At 46.0% G+C, this 23,180-nt stretch overlaps 1 protein-coding gene across 1 annotated transcript in view; it reads left to right on the top strand.

Moving 5' to 3' along the window:
* Positions 1-23,180, top strand: part of TM6SF1 (transmembrane 6 superfamily member 1) — a 112,424-nt gene that overhangs the window by 75,504 nt on the left and 13,740 nt on the right. Inside the window, exon 9 of the mRNA XM_082254027.1 lies at positions 19,453-19,572. Coding sequence (XP_082110153.1) covers positions 19,453-19,572 — 120 coding nt within the window. The remainder of the gene's footprint in view (positions 1-19,452; positions 19,573-23,180) is intronic.

Genomic DNA, 23,180 nt, shown 5'->3' with positions numbered 1-23,180 from the left:
GCTAGAACGGGCCGACGTCATATGACGGCGGCCCGGATCTAGACAACCACTTTGCCGACGTCATTTTACATGACTCGGTATGGAAGTGGTTAAAATCTTTTAAATAAATGGTAAAAAGATTATATACACTGCTCAAAATAATTAAAGGAACACTTTGAAAACACGTCAGGTTTCAATGGGGAAAACTTTCATGCTGGATATCTATACTGATATGGTGTTAGGAATGAAAGGATGCCACATTATTGGTTTGAAATGAAAATGATCAACCTACAGAGGGCTAGATTCAGACACCCCGAAAATCAAAGTGAAAAATGATGCAGCAGGCTAGTCCATTTTGCTGAAATTTCATTGCAGCAACTCAAAATGGTACTCAGTCGTTTCGATGGCTCCCACATGCATGGATTTTTACTATTTATTTTATTTATTATTTTTTACACCGTTTAAAAAAAAAAAAAAATTGATCATTTTTATTTCTATTAAAAGAAATGTAAATATTCCTCGTAATAGAAATAGGCACGACAGGACCTCTTTTTTGTGAGATCTGGGGTCAAAAAGTCCTCAGATCTCACAAGTACACTAAAAGATAGAAAAAAAAAAAATAATTATAATATAAAATGAAAAAAAAAAAAAAAAGGACCTTTAAACCGGTTGCTAGGCAACAACATTTTCCGTAGCTCCGGTCCTCCAAGACCATAGAGTCAAGTGAGGGCAAGCTTGCCCTCACTCGACATCCTGTCTGTGAGGATTTGGGACCGGATCGTTTTCCCCGCTGCTGGCGGGTCCGGTAAGCGGGGAAAAGGACCGGAACGCGTCGGGAGGGGGGGGGGGGCTCCTCTTCCGCCATCCCGGAAGGGTGATCCCACGGCGAATCCGCCGCTGGGACCACCCTTATCGGAAAGCCAACCATCCACCGTTTAAAAAAATACCAGGGTTATGGCAGCTATCTGCTGCCATAACACCGGTATTTAGGTTTAAACGGACGACGTATATAAACCTTTTTGGACTTGGACATGGTGGCTGTATGAAGGGTGACAGGTACTCGGGTACTTTGTTGGGCAGGTGACAGGTACTCTGGTACTGATGAGCAGGTGGCAGGTACTCGGGTACTCCGATAGGCAGGTGACAGGTACTCGGGTACTCTGATGGGCAGGTGACAGGCAGGTGATAGGTACTGATGAGTAGTACTCACTGACTGATAGGTGATAGGTGATACTGTACTGATGGGTACTGATGATCAGTACTGATACGTGATAGGTACTGATGAGTACTGATGAGTAGTGATGGGTACTGATGAGCAGGCGGCAAGTACTTGGGTACTTCAGGCGTCAGGTACTCTGATGAGCAGGTGGAAGGTACTCGGGTACTCTGATGGGTAGGTGACAGGTACTCAGGTACTCTGATGACGGGTACTCCGTTGACAGGTACTCAAAGTACCCGAGTACCTGTCATCAGAGTACCCGAGTACCTGTCATCAGAGTACCCGAGTACCCGTCATCAGAGTACCCGAGTACCTGTCATCAAAATACCCGAGTACCTGTCAGAGTACCCGAGTACCCGTCATCAGAGTACCCGAGTACCCGTCATCAGAGTACCCGAGTACCCGTCATCAGAGTACCCGAGTACCCGTCATCAGAGTACCCGAGTACCTGTCATCAGAGTACCCGAGTACCTGTCATCAGAGTACCCGAGTACCCATCATCAGAGTACCCGTCAGAGTACCCGAGTACCTGTCATCAGAGTACCCGAGTACCTGTCATCAGAGTATCCGTCATCAGAGTACCTGAGTACCTGTCATCAGAGTACCCGAATACCTGTCACCAGCCCATCAGAGTACCCGAGTACCTGTCATCTGAGTACCTGATGACAGGTACTCGGGTACTTTGATGGGCTAGTGACAGGTGCTCTTTATTGGGGGGGGGCAATCAGTGTGTTTAGGGTGCACTGTAGTTGGTAACTAGCTGTTACCACAATCTCCTCCTCACACAGGATCAGTGTGTGAGGAGGAGAACACGGTGACAGCTAGTTACCGTGTTCTCTGTTGACATTTGTGACCGGCTGTGATTGGACACAGCCGGTCACGTGGTAAAGAGCCAATTTCATTGGCTCTTTACCTAGATCGGGGATCGACTCTGTCCGAGGGACGAGCCTCGTCCCCGATCGCTGCTCTGCGCGCCCCCGGGGGCGCGCATTGCAGAGAGAACGAGCGGCTCGTGCTGGAGCCGCTCATGTGATCGGCTGTGATTGACACAGCCGATCACGTGGTAAACAGCCAATTTCTATTGGCTGTTTACCTTGATCAGTGATGGGCTATGTCCGAGGGAAGAGCCTCATCCCTGATCGCGCCGCTGCGCGCCGCCGGGGGCGCGCAGTAGCAGCTAGAACGGGCCGACGTCATATGACGGCGGCCCGGATCTAGACAACCACTTTGCCGACGTCATTTTACATGACTCGGTATGGAAGTGGTTAAAATCTTTTAAATAAATGGTAAAAAGATTATATACACTGCTCAAAATAATTAAAGGAACACTTTGAAAACACGTCAGGTTTCAATGGGGAAAACTTTCATGCTGGATATCTATACTGATATGGTGTTAGGAATGAAAGGATGCCACATTATTGGTTTGAAATGAAAATGATCAACCTACAGAGGGCTAGATTCAGACACCCCGAAAATCAAAGTGAAAAATGATGCAGCAGGCTAGTCCATTTTGCTGAAATTTCATTGCAGCAACTCAAAATGGTACTCAGTCGTTTCGATGGCTCCCACATGCATGGATTTAGGTCAGGCGAGCGTGGGGGCTATTCAATGGTATCAATTCATTAATTCTCCAGGAACTGGCTGCATACTCTCGCCACATGAGGCCTGGCATTGTCATGCACCAGGAGGAACCCAGGACCCACTACACCAGCATAGGAACTGACAATGGGTCCAAGGATTTAATCCCGATACCTAATGGCAGTCAGGTTGCCACTGTCTAGCCTGCAGAGGTCTGTGCATCCCTCCATGGACATGCCTACCCAGACCATCACTGACCGCATACCAAACAGGTCATGCTTAATGATGTTACAGGCAGCATAACGTTCTCCATGGCTTCTCTAGACCGTTTCACATCTGTCATATGTGCTCAGAGTGAGCCTGCTCTCATCTGTGAAAAGCACAGGGCGCCAGTGGTGGACCTGCCAATTCTGGTGTTCAATGGCAAATGACAATTGAGCTCCATAGCAGTGAGCACAGGGCCCACTAGAGGATGTCGGGCCCTCAGGTCACTCTCATGAAGTCTGTTTCTGATTGTTTGGTCAGAGACATTGACACCAGTGACCTGCTTGAGGTCGTTTTGTAGGGCTCTGGCAGTGCTCATCCTGTTCATCCTTGCACAAAGGAGCAGATACCGGTCCCGCTGATGGGTTAAGGATCTTCTACAGCCCTGCCCAACTCTCCTAGAGTAACTGCCTGTCTCCTGGAATCTCCTCCATGCTCTTGAGACTTTGCTGGGAAACACAGCAAACCTTCTGGCAATGGCAGGTATTGATGTGGTGGATTGGAGTTGGATAGCCCGTGCAACATCTATAGGGTCCAGGTGTCGCCTAATGCTACCAGTAGTGACACTGACCTTAGCCAAATGCAAAACTAGTGAAAAAAAGTCAAAAAGATGAGTAGGTAAAAAAAATGTCAGTGGCCTCAACCTGAAAAACCATTCCTGTTTTGGAGGTCATCTCATTGTTGCCCATCTAGTGCACCTGTTGTTACTTTCATTTACACCAAAGCAGCTGAAACTGATTACCAACCCCCTCTGCCACTTAACTGACCAGATCAAGCAGTGTATATATATTAGCTCACAAAAGTGAGTACACCCCTCACATTTTTGTAATATTTTATATCTTTTCATGTGACAACACTGAAGAAATGACACTTTGCTACAATGTAAAGTAGTGAGAGTAAAGCTTATATAACAGTGTAAATTTGCTGTCCCCTCAAAATAACTCAACACACAGCCATTATTGTCTAAACCGCTGGCAACAAAAGTGAGTACACCCCTAAGTTAAAATGTCCAAATTGGGCCCAAAGTGTCAATATTTTGTGTGGCAACTGTTATTTTCCAGCACTGCCTTAACCCTACTGGGAATGGAGTTCACCAGAGCTTCACAGATTGCCACTGGAGTCCTCTTCCACTCCATGACGTCAACATGGAGCTGGCTGATGTTAGAGACCTTGCACTCCTCCACCTTCCGTTTGAGGATGCCCCACAGATGCTCAATAGAGTTTAGGTGTCACGTACCTGATCCGAAGCCGGAGTGTAGAGAGGGCTCCCCTTGCGGCTAGGTGCAGAACACCCCTGGAGGTGAGACAGGGAGTGCTGTGCCCGAAGTAGCACGGGTTGCCGGCTGGGATGGCCAAGTGGTGGCTGAGGCCAATGGATGGTAGGTCCAGGGTGGATCTGGAAGACTTGATAAGCCAGGCAGGTGTGCTGCAAGGTTCACGGGAAGCGGAGTCGAATAGCCAAGCCGGGTCAGACACTGGAGAAAACTGGGAAAGTCCAGGGACAAGCCAAAAGATCAAAAGCCAGAGGTAACAAGAAGAGACGATGGTCAAGCAATCCGGGTCGGCAACAGGGAATCCAAGGTAAAGGCAAACAAGGCTCAAGGGACACAGGGAGCTGAAGATCATCCAGCAACTAGTACCTGTCACTGCTGAGTTTAAATAGGCCGCTTGGCGCCGAGCGCCATCACGTCCCGCGTGCGTGTGTGCGAATTGGCGCACGCATGTTCTTAGCTGATCTTGCCCGGAGTTGGCCACGCATGCGTATTCGCGCCAATGCGTGATTTCGCTGATTAGCCAAACTGTTTACCTGACAGTGCCCCCCCCTGAGGGGCAGCCTCCGGATGCCCAAGAGGGCTTGTTTTCCAGGAAATCTTTTAAAAAAGTCCCGTAACAACCTGGGAGCATGTATGCTTTGGGCAGGTTCCCAAGAACTTTCCTCCGGAGGGTAGCCTTTCCATTTTACCAGATATTGGGTTTGTCTTCCCCTTCTACGGCAATCCAGAATGGATTCAACCTCATACTCCATTTCGCCATGAACTAGGACTGGAGGTGGAGGCAAATCGTCTCTATTTGGAAAGGGACCAGGATTGGCTGGTTTGAGCAGGGATACATGGAACACTGGATGGATCTTGTACGTATTAGGGAGGCATAGTTCAAAGGCCACAGGGTTAATTATTTTCTTGATAGGGAAGGGACCAATGAACCTTGGCCCCAACTTCTTAGAAGGGCAGGGCAACTTGAGGTTAAGGGTGGACAGCCACACCTTATCTCCTACCTTCAAAGCAGGACTGTCCTTCTTCCTTTTGTCATAAAACTGCTTGTAGTCTTCTTGTGCCTTCTGCATAGTCCTTTGTAGGAGTAGGAAATTTTCTTGGAGGAATGTTATCCTATCTTGCACAGCAGGTACCGTAGATTCAGGCATCGGACTGGACAGAAAAGATGGATGAAACCCATAATTCGCAAAAAACGGAGACTGATGTGTAGAAGCGTGAATGGAGTTATTGTATGCGAACTCGGCACACGGGAGCAAAGCTACCCAATTGTCCTGTGAGAATGTGGAGAAACAGCGGAGGTATTGTTCAAGGGTTTGATTTGTCCTCTCTGTCTGGCCGTTACTTTTCGGATGGTACGCTGATGATAGACAGACCTCGATATTGAAGATCTTGCAAAGAGCCCTCCAGAATCTGGAGGTAAATTGTACTCCTCGGTCGGACACGATGCTGCTGGGCAAACCATGTAACCTCACAATTTCCTTGATAAAGGTATGCGCCGTGTCTACGGCCGAAGGAGTGCCAACCATGGGCACAAAGTGAGCCATTTTAGATAGGCGGTCTACTACCACCATAATTGTAGAAAATCCCTCTGGAGAAGGTAGATCCACTATAAAGTCCATGGATAGCATCTCCCAAGGTTGCTTAGGAACAGGAAGTGGTCTCAATAGACCCCAGGCTTGGACATGGCTGCCCTTACTCCGAAGGCAGGTTGTGCAGGAACTCACATACTCCTTACAGTCTTGTCTGACATTCGGCCACCAATAGGACCGCTGGATGAGTTCCAGGGTCTTACGGACCCCAAAGTGACCGGCTAATTGATGGTCGTGGCATGCTTTAAGGACCGTGAGTCTGGCTTCCTGGGGAACAAAAATTTTATTTTTATGTAAAAAAAAATTACCCTGTTTCTGGAGTGAAGAAGTCTCAGAGGCAGTGCATTGGGCAGAGGCCCGTTCAAGGGTAGTCCTGAGATCCGGCTGGATCAACAAAAAATTTTGGGCAGACAAGATTGTGCTAGGGGTGACATCAATAGGAGTTTCCGGGAACAACCCTGAGAGGGCGTCTGCCTTCCCGTTCTTGGATCCTGGCCGGTACGTAAGGTGAAAATTGAATCTAGAAAAGAACAGAGCCCATCTGGCTTGTCGTGGTCTCAAGCGTCTGGCAGATCTGAGATACTCGAGATTTTTATGATCGGTAAAGATCATAATTGGATGGGCTGCGCCTTCCAACAAGTACCGCCACTCCTCAAGTGCTGCTTTGATGGCCAGCAGTTCTCGGTCCCCTACATCATAATTTCTTTCAGGCTGAGTGAGTTATCGGGAGAAAAAAGCTACTGGGTGGAGCAGCGCTTTAGGTCCCTGGCGTTGCGAGAGGATTGCTCCCGTGGCTACTTCCGAGGCATCAACTTCAAGGACATAAGGCAAGGCCGGGTCCAGATGTTGTAGCACGGGGGCACTGGTGAATACAGCCTTAAGTCTGTCAAACGCTTCTTGAGCCTCTGAAGACCAGAGGAAGAGAGTGTGTTGCCGGGTCATCTGAGTAATGGGGGCAATGATGCGGGAAAAGTCTTTAATAAATCTGCGATAAAAATTCGCAAAACCCACAAACCTCTGGATACCCTTCTTGTCCGTGGGAGCAGGCCACTCCAGGATGGCAGACACTTTTTGAGGGTCCATAGCTATTCCATTCGTGGAAATGATCAGACCTAGAAACTGTATTGATGACTTCTCAAATTCACACTTTTCCGCCTTTGCATAAAGCCCGTGTTTTCTGAGAGTGGCCAATACTTTTTGCACGTGTATTCTGTGGGACTCCAAGTTGGCAGAAAAAATCAAAATATCATCTAAGTAAACAATAAGGAAATTGTCCAGGAATTCTCTGAAAATGTCGTTTACTAGATGTTGGAAGGTGGCAGGGGCATTGCAGAGCCCAAAGGGCATAACCAGATACTCGAAGTGCCCGAAACGGGTTCGAAAAGCAGTTTTCCATTCGTCGCCTTCACGGATCCGTACCAAGTTATAAGCACCTCGTAGGTCTAATTTGGTGAAGACTTGAGCGGAGCGGAACCTCTGGAAGAGCTCAGGCACAAGAGGGAGTGGGTACCGGTTCTTTATAGTGATTTTATTTAAGTCTCTGTAATCCACACAAGGCCTTAGGGTATGGTCCTTTTTCTCTACGAAAAAGATGCCGGCTCCGGCCGGAGAGGAAGAGGGACGAATGAACCCTTTTTTGAGGTTCTCGTCAATGTATTGCCGTAGGGCTTCAAGCTCAGTCTCTGAGAGCGGGTAGATACGGCCGAAAGGGATTTCAGCCCCAGGTAGCAGCTCTATCGGGCAATCGTAGGGACGATGAGGTGGTAATGAGTCCGCTTTCTTTTTATCAAAGACATCAAGGAAGTTGTGGTATACAGAAGGAACATCTTGGCTGGTGTTGGAAACCGGCTGAATAGAGAAACAACCAGCAGGAGACGGGGTCTCAGGAGCCACACAATGTTGTAAGCAGTATGCTGACTTAAAGGATACTTCCCCTGTTGACCAGTCTATTAATGGGTTGTGTGCCCGGAGCCAGGGGATTCCCAAAATAACAGGGAACATGGGTGAAGGAAGAACGTCAAAGTGAAGAAGTTCGTGATGGCCAGGGCCGGTTGTTGTAAGAATAGGTAAGGTCTCCTGGATGATGGGCCCGGATCTGGGAGTTGTGCCATCTGCAAGGTGGATTTCAAGCTTACGGTTCTTGGTCTGGAGAGGTAAGTGATGTTCTCTTGCCAGTGAGATATCCAGGAAACAACTGCAGGCTCCAGAGTCAATAATGGCTGGCAGCCTGATCTCCCCTCCTGCCACCTGCAACGAAACAAGGAGGACCAGGTGAGTGGGGGAAGACCCAGGGGTTTGAAGATGCATATGACGGGAAATGAAAGACTTACTTGGTCTGACTGGGCAGTCACGAAGGAAATGTCCATTGTCCCCACAGTACAGACATAAGTTCTGTTGCCTGCGACGAAGTCTTTCTGCAGGGGTTAAGGCTGAACGAACCACCCCGATCTGCATAGGCTCCTCGGGTGGCATTGGGCTGGCAGCAGTCGGTAAAGGTGTAGGAGGTGGTGGCACCCTGGGTAGCATCCAAGCAGGCCGAAAAGACTGAGCACGTTCAGATCGGCGTTCCCGAAAACGTCTGTCTAACTGGATGGCCAGTTGAATGAGCTCCTCTAAAGTAGTGGGGGTTTCAACCCATGCTAACTCATCCTTGAGAGTTTCCGACAGGCCTAGCCGATATTGATGTTTGAGGGCGGCCTCGTTCCAGCCTGTGTCTGCGGACCACCTACGGAAGTCTACGGTGTAATCTTCCACGGGGCGTCGGCCTTGCTGTAACTTATGAAGTGTTGACTCGGCAGTGGCTGTGCGTTGTGGGTCGTCATATAGCTGGGCCATTGCTTTAAAGAAGTCCTCAACAGAGTCCAGAGCAGGATCCTTCTGTTCCAGCAAATGGTGGGCCCAGGACTGGGGTTCATCAGACAGCAGGGAGATGATAAACCCTACTTTGACTGTTTCCAAGGAAAAAGTTCTGGGTTGCAGAGCCAGATATAATGAGCAGGCGTTTTTAAAGGATTTAAACTTCCTGCGATCACCAGAGAAACGTTCAGGCAGAGGTACTCTGGGTTCAGGAGAAGGAGCCATCATGGTGGGGATAGCAGCTGGTGGTCCTGAAGCTGAAGGAGCAGGGTTAGAGGCTGCAGTAGATGGATCTGCAGGGCCCGCCGGAGGCGGTGTAGACAGATACTGCAGGCGACCTTCCAGTTGGAAGTAGCCCTCCTGAAGATTCTTCACAGCCTGGGTTAAAGCTGCAACTTGTTAGCATAAGGCTTCCAGCGGGGAGGCACCTCTCTCGGCTTCTGACATGGCTGGATGATACTGTCACGTACCTGATCCGAAGCCGGAGTGTAGAGAGGGCTCCCCTTGCGGCTAGGTGCAGAACACCCCTGGAGGTGAGACAGGGAGTGCTGTGCCCGAAGTAGCACGGGTTGCCGGCTGGGATGGCCAAGTGGTGGCTGAGGCCAATGGATGGTAGGTCCAGGGTGGATCTGGAAGACTTGATAAGCCAGGCAGGTGTGCTGCAAGGTTCACGGGAAGTGGAGTCAAATAGCCAAGCCGGGTCAGACACTGGAGAAAACTGGGAAAGTCCAGGGACAAGCCAAAGGATCAAAAGCCAGAGGTAACAAGAAGAGACGATGGTCAAGCAATCCGGGTCGGCAACAGGGAATCCAAGGTAAAGGCAAACAAGGCTCAAGGGACACAGGGAGCTGAAGATCATCCAGCAACTAGTACCTGTCACTGCTGAGTTTAAATAGGCCGCTTGGCGCCGAGCGCCGTCACGTCCCGCGTGCGTGTGTGCGAATTGGCGCACGCACGTTCTTAGCTGATCTTGCCCGGAGTTGGCCGCGCATGCGTATTCGCGCCAATGCGCGTTTTCGCTGATTAGCCAAACTGTTTACCTGACATTAGGTCTGAAGACATGCTTGGACAGTCCATCACCTTTACCCTCAGCTTCTTTAGCAAGGCAGTGGTCGTCTTGGGGGTGTGTTTTGGGGTGGTTATCATGTTGGAATACTGCCCTGTGGCCAGTCTCTGAAGGGAGGGGATCATGCTCTGCTTCAGTATGTCACAGTTCAAGTTGGCATTCATGGTTCTGTACCTCCCCAGTGCTGGCAGCACTCATGCAGCCCCAGACCATGACACTCCCACCACCATGCTTGACTGTAGGCAATACACACTTGTCTTTTGTACTCCTTGCCTGGTTGCCGCCACACACACTTGACACCATCTGAACCAAATACGTTTATCTTGGTCTCATCAGACCACAGGACATGGATCCAGTAATCCATATCCTTAGTCTGCTTGTCCTCAGCAAACAGTTTGTAGGCTTTCTCATGCATCATCTTTAGAAGAGGCTTCCTTGTAGGACTACAGCCATGCAGACCAATCTGATGCAGTGTGCGGCATATGGTCTGAGCACTGACAGGCTGACCCCCCACCCCTATAACCTCTGCAACAATTCTGACAGCCCTCATACTTCTATTTCCCAAAGACAACTCCTGAATATGACGCTGAGCATTTGCACTCAACATCTTTGGTCGACCATGACGAGGCCTGTTCTGAGTGGAACCTGTCCTGTTAAACCGCTGTATAGCCTTGGCCACCATGCTGTGGCTCAGTTTAGGGTCTTGGCAATCTTCCTATAGCCTAGGCCATCTTTATGTAGAGCAACAATTCTTTTTATCAGATCCTCAGAGAGTTCTTTGCCATGAGGTGCCATGTTGAACTTCCAGTGACAAGTATGAGAGGGATAACACCAAATTTAACACACCTGTTGCCCATTCACACCCAAGATATTGTAACACTAACGAGTCACATGATGCTGGGTAGGGAAAATGGCTAATTGGGCCCAATTTGGACATTTTAAATTAGTGATGTACTCACTTTTGTTGCCACCGGTTTAGACATTAATGTCTGTGTGTTCAGTTATTTTGAGGGGGCTACAAATTTACACTGTTATACCAGCTGCACACTCACTACTTAACATTGTAGCAAAGTGTCATTTCTTCAGTGTTGTCACATGAAAAGATATAATAACATGTCACCATTTTTCTAAGTAAATATGTTTCTAAAGGTGCTATTGAAATGAAATGTTCACCACGTCAGTAACAACCCATGCAAACCATACATACAAAGAAACAAAACAAATAAGTTCAGAAATTAAGTAATGTGTAATAAAATGGAATGACACATGGAAAAAGTATTGAACACATGAAGAAAGGGAGGTGCAAAAAGGCATTGAAAGCCAAGACACCAGCTGAATTTTATCAGTAACTAGAAAGCAATCCTGCCCCTTGTCAGTGCAAATTATTATCAGCTGCTTCAGTCTCAATTGATGGCCTATAAAAAGGTGTCTCATTACCAAGATGTCACACAAGAAACATCTCATGATGAGTAAAAGCAAAGAGCTCTCTCAAGACTTTCAAAACCCTATTGTTGCAAAACATACTAATGTAATTGGTTACAGAAGGATTTTTAAACTTCTGAATGTTCCAGTGAGTACTGTTGGGGCCATTAACCGTAAGTGGAAAGAACATTATTTCACCATAAACCGGCCACGACCATGTGATCTTCGCAAGATTTCTGACAGAGGAGTGAAAAGAATTATCAGAAGAGTTGTTCAAGAGCCAATGACTACTTGTGGAGAGCTTCAGAAAGACCTGAACCTAGTAGGTACAATTAATTCAAAGAAAACAATAAGTAATACACTCAACCGACATGGCCTGTATGCATGCTCACCACGCATGCCATAATACACACCATGTTTAGAGGTCAAATGTCACTGCACATCTACCCACAAACACCCCTATACCAACAGTGAAGTTTGAAGGTGGGAACATCATGGTGTAAGGCTGTTTTTTCATTATCAAGAAAAACAGAAATGAAAGAAAAGCAGTTGCAAAGTATGGCTACAACGAGGGTGAGGTAAATTGAATCACATAGAGCTTTATTGAATGAAAAATTATTAGATAGAAATTAAAACAACAGCATCAACATTGCACAGAATGTAGTGAGAGAATAACCAATCGACATGAAGATGAAACACTGTAAAAGGTCCTGTCTGATGAAAATGGCGCCACTACGCTACAGACTCCACCCACCACCCCAATGGCACATAGAAAAATCCAACATTCACTTGAAAATCAAAAGATATTCATGATAAAAATAAAGTTAATTGTAGTACTCTTGGAGTATGAACATTATATGTATAACCGCTGGATGAGGAATTGATTTCTGGTGCCTATGGTAGGAAATGTAAGCTCCTAATTAGGTCTACTATTATGCCTAAATTTACTACCAACAAATGGCTTAACACCTTTCTGATGCTTGTGGAAGAAGACTTAACCAAGATTGATTGGAGTCTTCCAGTTTCTGATAATCTCTCTGCTGATGAGAGACTAGCTCTGGAAGAGCTGAAGAAAGCAGAGGGCATTGTCATAAAAAGGAGTGATAAGGGCGGCAATGTGGTACTGCTGTCCGAGACCAGCTATGAGGCCGAGGTCTCCCGGCTGCTCTCGGACAGCAGTACCTATAGAAAGTTGGCTTTCAACCCTTTCCCACAATTGGCGGCTGAGATCCACATCAAACTATCCCTGGCGTATGAGGCCAACCAAATCACCAAGTCCGAGAAGGAATATCTTGAAATTCCCAATTACAATCTACCGACTTTTTATATTCTTCCGAAACTTCATAAAAATTTCTTGAACCCCCCGGGCCGTCCTATTGTTTCGGCAATCGGGGGACCCCTTGAAAAACTCGGTAGATATCTTGATTCATTCATTAAAGACTTGGTGATGGACTTGCCCTCATACGTCAGGGACACTGGTGATGTCTTACAGAAAATCAGTGATATTGAGGTCCCTAGTGGAGCTCTACTGGTGGGAATAGATGTTGAATCATTATACACATCAATTCCCAATGAATGGGGAATACTAGCCGTTTATCATTTCCTTGAACAAAAACATTATAAATTTGGGGCCCAAAATGAATTCCTGATCGAAATCTTAGACTTTGCACTAACTAACAACTTTTTTCAGTTTCTCGGAAGTAATTTCCAGCAAATACAAGGGACCGCGATGGGAGCCCCTTGGGCCCCATCATACGCCTGCCTCCACCTAGGCCTATGGGAGGAGGAAACCATATACACTTCCTTGATGTACCTCAGCCATGTAAAAACATGGCTGAGGTACATTGATGATGTATTGGTTTTATGGACTGGCTCTAGGGGTGAACTGGATGAGTTCATGACTGAGCTCAACTCTAACCCTAGAAACATAAAACTTACATATATAGCAGATCCCCTTGAAATTTCTTTCCTTGATCTTAAAATCAAGATAAACCAAGGTCGCCTCTCAACTTCCACATTTCGAAAGGAAACTGCTGCAAACACGTTATTACGTGCAGACAGTTACCATCCTGGATCCCTGATTCGCGGAATCCCGGTAGGGCAATTCATCAGGGTCAAACGGATTTGTTCTGACCCTGTTGAATACCACCGGGAGGCTGCTAAGCTCTACTCTAGGTTCCGTGAGAGAGGATACTCTCACAGAACCCTCAGACGTGCGAAAAAACTGGCAGGTAAACGTACACGCCAAGAAATTCTTAATCCCATAAAGAAACAAAAATCAAAACAGGATAATTGCCCTAGATTGATCACCAAATTTGGTGGGCAATGGAATGAAGTAAAAACCATTCTAGAAAATCATTGGCACATTCTTAGAAGAGCGGGGAAAATAGGAGAGATAGTAGGACCCAGGCCCTTGTTGGTGGCAAAACGAGCAAGTAATCTGGGCGACCACCTGGTTCACTCAGAATTCCAAAAAAACACTAAACATACCTGGCTGACAGACCTTCCTCCACTTAAAGGAATGTTCCCCTGTGGCCATTGTGGCATTTGCAGGTTTGTGGAGAAAACTAATATCTTTACGAACTCAGAAGGTACCAGAACCTTTCTCATCCAGCGGTTCATCAACTGTGGAACTAGCAAAGTCCTCTACTCTATCCAATGCCCATGCAATAAATTCTATGTGGGGAAAACAAAGCTTCAGCTCCGCATAAGAATTAACGAACACATCAAAAGTATTAGACTCAATGAAGACACTCCCCTTGCCCTTCATTTTAAAGAACTACACAATAGTGACCCTAAAGGCCTAAAAGTAAAGGGTTTTTTTTCCCTTGATCTTTCACCCAGACGAGGTGACTATGACAGGATTCTCCTTCAAAGGGAGAAAGCCTGGATTTTTCGTCTTGGTACTCTTATACCTAAAGGCCTTAACACCGAGTGTAGTCTGAAAATATTCTTGAATCAATAACAACAATTTTGGAATAGTTATACTTGGACATATACATTAACCCTGTTGTGTTTTCTTATATAATAGATCACCAATGTAACACATACTGTTATATACTATATGGGTTGTATATGTCCATTGTATACTTCCTGTATGGTAGTGTGGATATGATGTAAGAGTATTAAGGCCTTTTAAATATCCCTGGATTATGGTCTAGGGAATAAACGTGATAAGAACTGCCTCCCTACATCACACTTGATACCTCTTTTCTGGAGATGACTGCAATCCCCGATCTTTATATGCTTCTCCTTATCTTTATTACATCGTAAGAATGATAACTGGATTCCTCTGCCCCCTCTATCCATAGATAAACTCCTAATCACCTGGGATGTTGTTTATCCACAACCATATATGATAAGTATTGATTACGTTGCTATATATTCTGTTTGTAACAATCTATGTGCTTCTTTTTAGTGTTGATCCCTCCCGAGTCCACTAGGGGTCACTGTTTAGGTGATAATACGTCAGCAGGGAGCCTGACTGTCTTTACCCAATGATCGCTGAGCTCCTAGTATTAAAGGACTGACGTAATGGATGCTAATTACGTCCTGAAGAAGCGTGCTGCGTCACGCGAAACGCGTCGACGTCATACGCTACTGCGCCTACGGACTCCACCCTCCACCCTGCTTGAAACATTGACCGCGTACACAGATCGGCTGCTCGGTGCTCAAGCCCTATTTGGTGGACGGAAAAGCTCACACGCTATCTGGCGGACACTAAGGCTTGCCCCCTCAACAGACTCACCACGGCCGGACATGCAACTGGACTGACTCTTCCATACTGACGGACGGTACATAGCAGACATCACACGGATCCATACTATCCATACGGTCAGTAACCGGCTCTGTCCCTGTGACTAAATGTTTGCAAACATGTCTGTCCTGGCGAAATTTATAGAAATGGAAGGCTAACTGAACGGTCTGAGACATACCACGTGTGTCCATCAGTGAGCATAATCTTGTATCCCGGACTGCAATATCTACAGACCAGAGGACATTTAGCTGCAGAGCGCTCTGACTGCTCAGACACATATACTGGTTGAATATCAGGTCGGGTATGCAAATCACTGTTTAAAGCCATCTGTTTGTCTGCCTGCTTCGCTTGCCTGTCTGTCCGCTTAAGTCATATGTCCATGCCGCTTTACATGGTGTCTGCTGCTGTGCTCTGTGTTTAAAGATTCATCTGGAAAGTGCAGCCATTCAATACATGTCCATTTGCCAGAGAAAGTTTGTGGTAGAGCCATCAATTGCCCTTGTATACCATATAGGTGTGAGGACCCTGCATCTAACGGTCATATACGGAGACGTTTGATAACCACCAACTAAAACTTCTACATCAAAAACTTGCTCAAATATCCCCAACTGGGTATTTCTACAAACCTGGAGGTGGTTCTATCCATACATATAATGTTCATACTCCAAGAGTACTACAATTAACTTTATTTTTATCATGAATATCTTTTGATTTTCAAGTGAATGTTGGATTTTTCTATGTGCCATTGGGGTGGTGGGTGGAGTCTGTAGCGTAGTGGCGCCATTTTCATCAGACAGGACCTTTTACAGTGTTTCATCTTCATGTCGATTGGTTATTCTCTCACTACATTCTGTGCAATGTTGATGCTGTTGTTTTAATTTCTATCTAATAATTTTTCATTCAATAAAGCTCTATGTGATTCAATTTACCTCACCCTCGTTGTAGCCATACTTTGCAACTGCTTTTCTTTCATTTCTGTTTTTCTTGATATTTTTGAGTTGCTTGGCACACAGGCTATATGCTGCTGGGTTTGAGGTAATATATTTCATATATATATATATCACACCCCCACACCCCGTTAGGGTTTTGAGTGGGTTTTCTAAGGTCCAGTATCCCTCCCCCCCATTCCCTTGGTATACATGTTTTTTCATTATACAGTACTGGCAAACTTCATGTCATTGAAGGAAGGATGAGTAGAAAAATGTACCAGGACATTCTTGATAAAAATCTTATGCCATCTACCAGGATGCTGAAGATGAAATGAGGGTGGACATTTCAGCATGACAATGATCCCAAACACAAAGCCAAGGAAACTCTAATTGGTTTCAAAGAAAGAATATAAAGCTGCTAGAATGGCCCAGCCAATCACCTAACTTAAATTCAACAGAAAATCTATGGAAAGAACTAAAGATCAGAGTTCATAGAAGAGGCCTACAGAACCTTCAAGGTTTGAAGGCTGTTTGTGTGGAAGAATGGGCCAAAATCACACCTGAGCAATGCATGCGACTAGTTTCTCCATACAGGAGTGGTCTTGAAGCTGTCATTACCAGTAATGGATTTTATACGAGGTATTAACCACTTCAATACAGGGCACTTTTACCCCCTTCCTGCACAGGCCAATTTTCAGTCTCATTTTGAATGACAATTGCGCAGTCATGCAACACTGTACCCATATTAAACTTTATGTATGTAAAAATTATTTTTTTCCCTCACAAATAGAGCTTTCTTTTGGTGGTATTTGATCACAACTGGGTTTTTTATCCAAATTCGTTTTTTCTTTTTGTTCTAAAATGTTGTAAATACGTTTTCTCCTTCACTGACGGACACCACTGATGAGGCTGCACTGATGATGAGGCACTGATAGGCTGCACTGATAGATGGCACTGATGAGGAGGCACTGACAGGCATATCTGATGGGCACTGAGTGGCATCCCTGGTGTGTCAGAGCGACACACCGCACTACCGATTGCTGAGCACCCTTGGGGGGCCATGGCATCAAGCTTATCCTGCTTGACGCCATATGATGCTCAGTCAGGATAACTGATCCCCCATCCGGCCGTCATTCTGCTTTAGGCTGGGGGGGATGTGGATAAATATGTACATTTCAGTTAGCGTGTTCAAAACTTTTTCCCTGTGTCATTCCATTTTGTTACACAGAACTTAATTTTTAAACTTATTTGTTTTGGTTTCAAATGTTGTGTAGCAAACTTTAAACAAGCTTCAACATGCTTTTTCTTAAGCAATGGAGTCTTGCATGGTGAGCGTGTATACAGGCCATGGCGGGTGAGTACATTACTTATTGTTTTCTTTAAAACAATTGTACCTGCTAATTCTTTCTGAAGCTTTCCACAGCTGGTCATTGGCTCTTGGACAACTCTTCTGATAATTCTTTTCAATCTCAGAAATCTTGAGAGGAGCACCTGGACCTGGATGATTTATGGTGAAATGATGTTCTGTCCACTTCCCGAACAGTGCTCACTGGAACATTTAGAAGTTTAGAAATCCTTCTGTAACCAATGCCATTCAGTATGTTTTGCAGGAATAATGCAAAGGTATTGAGAGAGCTCTTTGCTTTTACCCATCATGAGATGTTTCTTGTTTGACACCTTTGTAATGATGCACCTTATAGGCCATCACTTTTTATAGGCCATCAGTTGAGACTGAACCAGCTGATATTAATTTGCCCTGATAGGGGGCAGGATTGCTTTCTTATTACTGGTACATTTCAGCTGGTGTCTTGGCATTCCATTCCTTTTTGCACCTCCCTTTCTTCATGTGTTTAATACTCTTTCCCTGTGTCATCCCATTTTATTACACATAACTTAAATTCTGAACTTATTTGTTTTGGTTTCTTTGTATGTATGGATTGCATGGGTTGTTACCAACATGTGGTGAAAATGTAATGTCAATAGCACCTTTAGAAATATATTTACCTAGAACATACACTGTGTGTGTGTGTATATATATACATTTGTCAGTCTATGATACAAAACGGAACAGAGTTTCTTATCAAAAGTTTTCCCCGATTAAGATCAACTTGCTAAATTCAAATCGTTCATATCCAGTTGTTAGGACGAGCAGGTTACTCATAGATTTATAGCCAAGTGTTTCAAATTGAAACACCACTTTACTGGGAAATGAAACTAGATGTAGTAGTGGTTGCTAATTCTCCATAGCTTTCATAAATCATCCCTACTGTATGGACAGTAATGTTCATGTGAATGCAGTAACATCAGAAAAATGATCAAATTCTCATAAACTTGCCCTAATTAATATAAAACTAGTGTAGTTGAGCATCATTCATGGGGCCGTAGGCGTCAGGCCAAAAAACCTGCAAACATGCACAAATAAACAAACCACACACAGCAATTTGGATCCAAATAGGCCACGGCCTGGTTTATTGGTTTAATTAAAATTTTATTATAACCATCAAACTTTATTAAACTTAAAGCGGAGTTCCAGCCTTTTCTGTGTTTATTAAAAGTCAGTAGCTACAAAAAGTGTATCTGCTGACTTTTAATAAACACACACCTGTCCCACGGTCCAGCGATGCGGCCGCCTGAAGCCTCGATCCTCTCCCTCTGGTCTCGGCGGCGCCGGCATCACTGGTGTGGGCATCCAGCTGTGACAGGTTGCGGCTTCACAGCTGGGTACGCACTGCGCATGCGCGAGCTGCGCTGCATGTCTTGGTTGGCCGGCAATCTTCTGGGACCTCTGACATGTCCCAGAAGATTGCAGGGAGGGAGGAGGAGAGGAGAACTTCCACTCAGGGCGCCGCGGCGCTCTGAGCGGAAGTGGGAGCGGGTACCTCTCAAAACTAGGTACCAGCTCCCCCCCCAAAAAAATGACATGCCAAAGGTGGCATGTCAGGGGGTAAGGACTACCTAAAGCGGAAGTTCCATTTTAGGGTGGAACTCCGTTATAAATATCTTCAACATGAAACTTATCTATAAATCATTAACACTCAACCCAGCCACTAAGACTCGGGCTGATCCAGCATTTAGTTTAAACATAATCTCACATGTCCCCTTTAATTATATTTTCAAAACCAAAGGGACCCACCACAAAACCGGCCATAACGGGGGGGGGGGGGGTGATTGGGAGGGGAATTTTTAGCGATGAATCCTCTGAGGTAGCTGGCAAAAATCCTGTCAGAGAGGCTGCCTAAGTAGGCCCCCTAAAGCTATTCCAGAAGGTTCTGAGGTCAAGTGACCCCTATCTGACCAATCCACGCTTGACCCTTCTAACCTTCCAGAGTCTTCAAAGTCATGTGACCTCAATTGACCTATGAGAAAGCCCTATACAAATCACCTAAGAAAATAGTTAACGCATCAACGCCATGGCCCCATGAGGTAAAGGGGGCCTAATAAGGCTCCTTCCTTTCCCCCCACATTCCTGGTGCTTTTTTAGGAGCTAAAATATTATTGCCTCTGCTTTATGTTTTGCAGATGTTGGTATATATGTTCTATTCAGTTCCATGCAATCTCATTACTTTGTATGGTTTGCTGGTTCCTGGATGTACTTGGATGCCAGATCTTACTCTTATTCACGCTGGAGGATTAGCACAGGTAGGGCTCTACTAAGGTAAATCTGTTTTTGTTCATTTGATATGCTTTTACATATTAATTGCTGTTTTCTTTTTCTTTTCTTTTTTTTCCATGAAAACTTTTTATTGAAAGTTAAATGTAGTTTACAGAGTGCATATCATATGGGCATATAAAGTAGATAATCAAGAACATAGCAATGACAGTCAAAGGGCAAAATAAATGCATGAAATCAACATAACCGTGTAACCGTACATTTCGGTCAAAAAAATGTTTGTTTTGCTCATAAGCCATACTAAATTCAGGATCTTAACGTTAACCCTTTTTTCTCCAGTCGTCTGTCCAGGACAGCACAGGAGATATAGGCTCCACCTCCGGAGACAGGAAACACAAAGGATCAGGTGAATAAAGGGGCGGACACCCACCATCTTCCCCAGTCTTTTGTGTTTCCTCCCTGGAGGAGGCAGGTGTGGAGCTCTGCTGTACCTGTCTTGGTGAAGGAGGTCAGTGGTGGGGGCCCCCGGTGGTCGACGAGGCCATGTCAAAGTCTCAAAAACTTTTAAGAATAGCGATAAGCTGGGGGAGTGCTTTTCGTCCATCTGCAGTTCAGAGCCCTGCCATTCGGGCTGGGTTCTTCTCCCAGGATTTTCACCAAAGTTCTGGCAGAAGCACTGGCTCCCTTAAGACTAAGCGGAATCTCGGTCATTCCTTATCTGGATGACCTTTTATTTTTTGCCCACTCCTTTCCCCAGTTGCAAGAAGACTTACGGGTAGCCACCCGGTTCTTGGAGGACCTGGGTTGGTTAATCAACAAGGACAAATCCAACCTGATCCCAACACAAGAGTTGTGCTATCTGGGGTACAGGATAAATTCGATAGAGCAGAAAGTTTTTCTCACTCTAGAAAAGGGGGAAAAGGTAAAAGTGACAGCGGCCGCCCTGCAAACCAACAAGTCACTGCCCATCAGGACAGCTATGTCAGGCCTAGGGTTCCTGGCGGCAACAATCCCAGCTGTTCCTTGGGCAAGGGCCCACTTTCAGTGTCTCCAGGCCAACATCCTGAGAGTTTGGGACGGGAGACAACAATCCCTGGACAAGACCATCCATTTATCCCCAAAAGCCAAGCAATCGCTCTGGTGGTGGAGGAAAGAAGAGAACCTCTGGGGGGGCATTCAGTGGTCCTTCCCAATATCCATCCGGATAACTACAGACGCCAGTACCTAGGGCTGGGGAGCCCACTGGGGAACGAGGATGGCCCAGGGAGCATGGCCCAGGAGGGAATCTCGGGAATCGGCCAATTGGAGAGAACTGCGGGCAATCTGGGAAGCCCTAAGAGTTTTTTTCTAAAGACCTGAACGGACACCATGTACAAGTCCTATCGGACAACGTGGTGGCGGTCGCTTATGTTAACAAACAAGGAGGGACACGGTGCCCGTCCCTGATGCAGCTGACAGCGAACCATTTTTCCTGGGCAGAAGCAAACCTGAGCTCTATTTCCGCAGTCCACCTAAGGGGTGTGGACAACGAGATGGCAGATTTTCTAACTCGCCATCGGGTATCGGAATGGTCCCTAAACAGGGAAGTCTTCCAGTTGGTGACCCAGAGATGGGGCCTTCCAGACATAGATCTGTTCGCCAGCAGAACGAACAACAAAGTCCCAAGGTACTTTTCCTTGGAGAAAGGCAGAGGAGCCATAGGGCTGGATGCCTTAGCTCAGGAGTGGACGTTTCAGCTGAGTTATGCCTTTCCCCCGTTAAAGCTGATTCCTCTCGTTCTAAAGAAGTTCATCCAGGAGGATACCACCTTAATCCTGATAGCCCCGTTTTGGCCAAACAGGCCTTGGTTTTCATCCCTGTGGCATCTAGCAGTAGGTTCCCCTCTCATGTTCCCAGAGAGGGAAGACCTGCTATCCCAGGGACCGATACAACTGCCAAAGATCCAGAGAATGAAGTTGGCAGCCTGGTATCTGAAGAAGGTCTTTTGAAGTCAAAAGGACTTTCAGATAAAGTGATCCACACAATTGTTTCTAGTAGAAAGAAGGTCACACAGACAATTTATTTTAAGTATTGGAAAATTTTTTGTTTTTGGCTAAAAACCGATAACCGGGAGGTCGGTATTCCAGCCATTCTTGAATTTCTGCAGGAAGGTGCAGACAAGGGACTGGCCGTTAGCACTTTAAAAGTGCAGGTAGCGGCATTATCAGTGTTTCTGGAAAAATCCCTGGCTTTAGAACCTTTAGTGGTGAGGTTCTTCAAGGGATTATCCAGAATGAGACCAATTCCATTTAAGGTTCTTCCTAAATGGGACTTGTCAATAGTACTACAGGGTTGGATAAAACTTTTGCAGGACGTAGACCTGTCGTTAAAGTATATTACCCTTAAGACAGCCTTTCTGGTGGCAATTTCTACAGCCAGGCGCATTAGTGAGTTACAGGCGCTTTCAGTTAGGGAACCTTTTCTTCAAATTTTTGAAGACAGGTTGGTGGTACGTACAGATCCAGGATTCCTACCTAAAGTGGCTTCCAGGTTCCACAGGGCCCAAGAAATGGTGTTACCATCCTTCTGTTCCTCCCCTTCCAATCCAAGGGAAGCAGAGTTTAATCTCTTAGATGTCAGGGCCTGTGTGTTAAGCTATTTAGAGTTGTCTAAGAGCTTTAGAAAATCCAATGCTTTATTTGTAGTGTATTCAGGGGCAGCAGGCTTCAAAAAATACTATAGCCAGGTGGATTAAACAGGCGATAGTAGAAGCTTATAGAAGTTTAGGCAAATAGTGCCCTTTTTCTCTGTTGGCCCACTCCACGAGGGCGTTATCTGCTTCTTGGGTGGAGCGGGCAGGGGCGACACCAGAACAAATTTGCAAAGCAGCCACCTGGTCTAGCTTCTCGACATTTATCAAGCACTACAGACTGTACCTTCTCTCTGCGCAAGATCAAGCGTTTGGGAGGAAGGTCTTCCAGGCGGTAGTCCCACCCTAATCTGGTAAGTTCTCGTTGATCTCTCCTGTGCTGTCCTGGACAGACGACTGGAGAAAAACCAGAGTTAGACTTACCGGTAACTCTGTTTCTAGGAGTCGTCCAGGACAGCAGGGATTCCCTCCCTATAATGCTGTTATAACTATGTGCGAGTGTTTTTGTCTTGTTGCAGATGCCATGTCCGGGGAGTTCTCGGATAAAGACTGGGGAAGATGGTGGGTGTCCGCCCCTTTATTCACCTGATCCTTTGTGTTTACTGTCTCCGGAGGTGGAGCCTATATCTCCTGTACTGTCCTGGACGACACCTAGAAACAGAGTTACAGGTAAGTCTTTTTTTTTATCGGAAAGGATAGTCAGGGGAGGATGTAAGCTGTTTTCTATTACTCGTGTGCCTAGTGCAAGTCCTAGAAACTTACTGTGTGCATTGCTTTAAGGTAATTAAGCCCAGGTTCACATTGAGGCTGTTTTGAACTCGCACGATTTCAAGCCGACATTTCAGTTTGACTTCGGGGGCAATTTCACAGACATCTGTGCGGGTTACCACACATACATCTAAGGGAATCATCCCCGAAGTCGCCAAAAGTAGTGCAAAAACTACTTTTGGGAGTCAGTGCGGCGCTGCAAAGTCGGCGTGGCACCCATTCGGACGGTGCGTTTGCTGG

This window comes from Pelophylax lessonae, assembly GCF_965119305.1.
Source record: "Pelophylax lessonae genome assembly, chromosome: 4".
Taxonomy (NCBI): Eukaryota; Metazoa; Chordata; class Amphibia; order Anura; family Ranidae; genus Pelophylax; species Pelophylax lessonae.
Note: the sequence above shows the minus strand (reverse complement) of the source record. Positions and strands in the feature narration are given on the sequence as shown.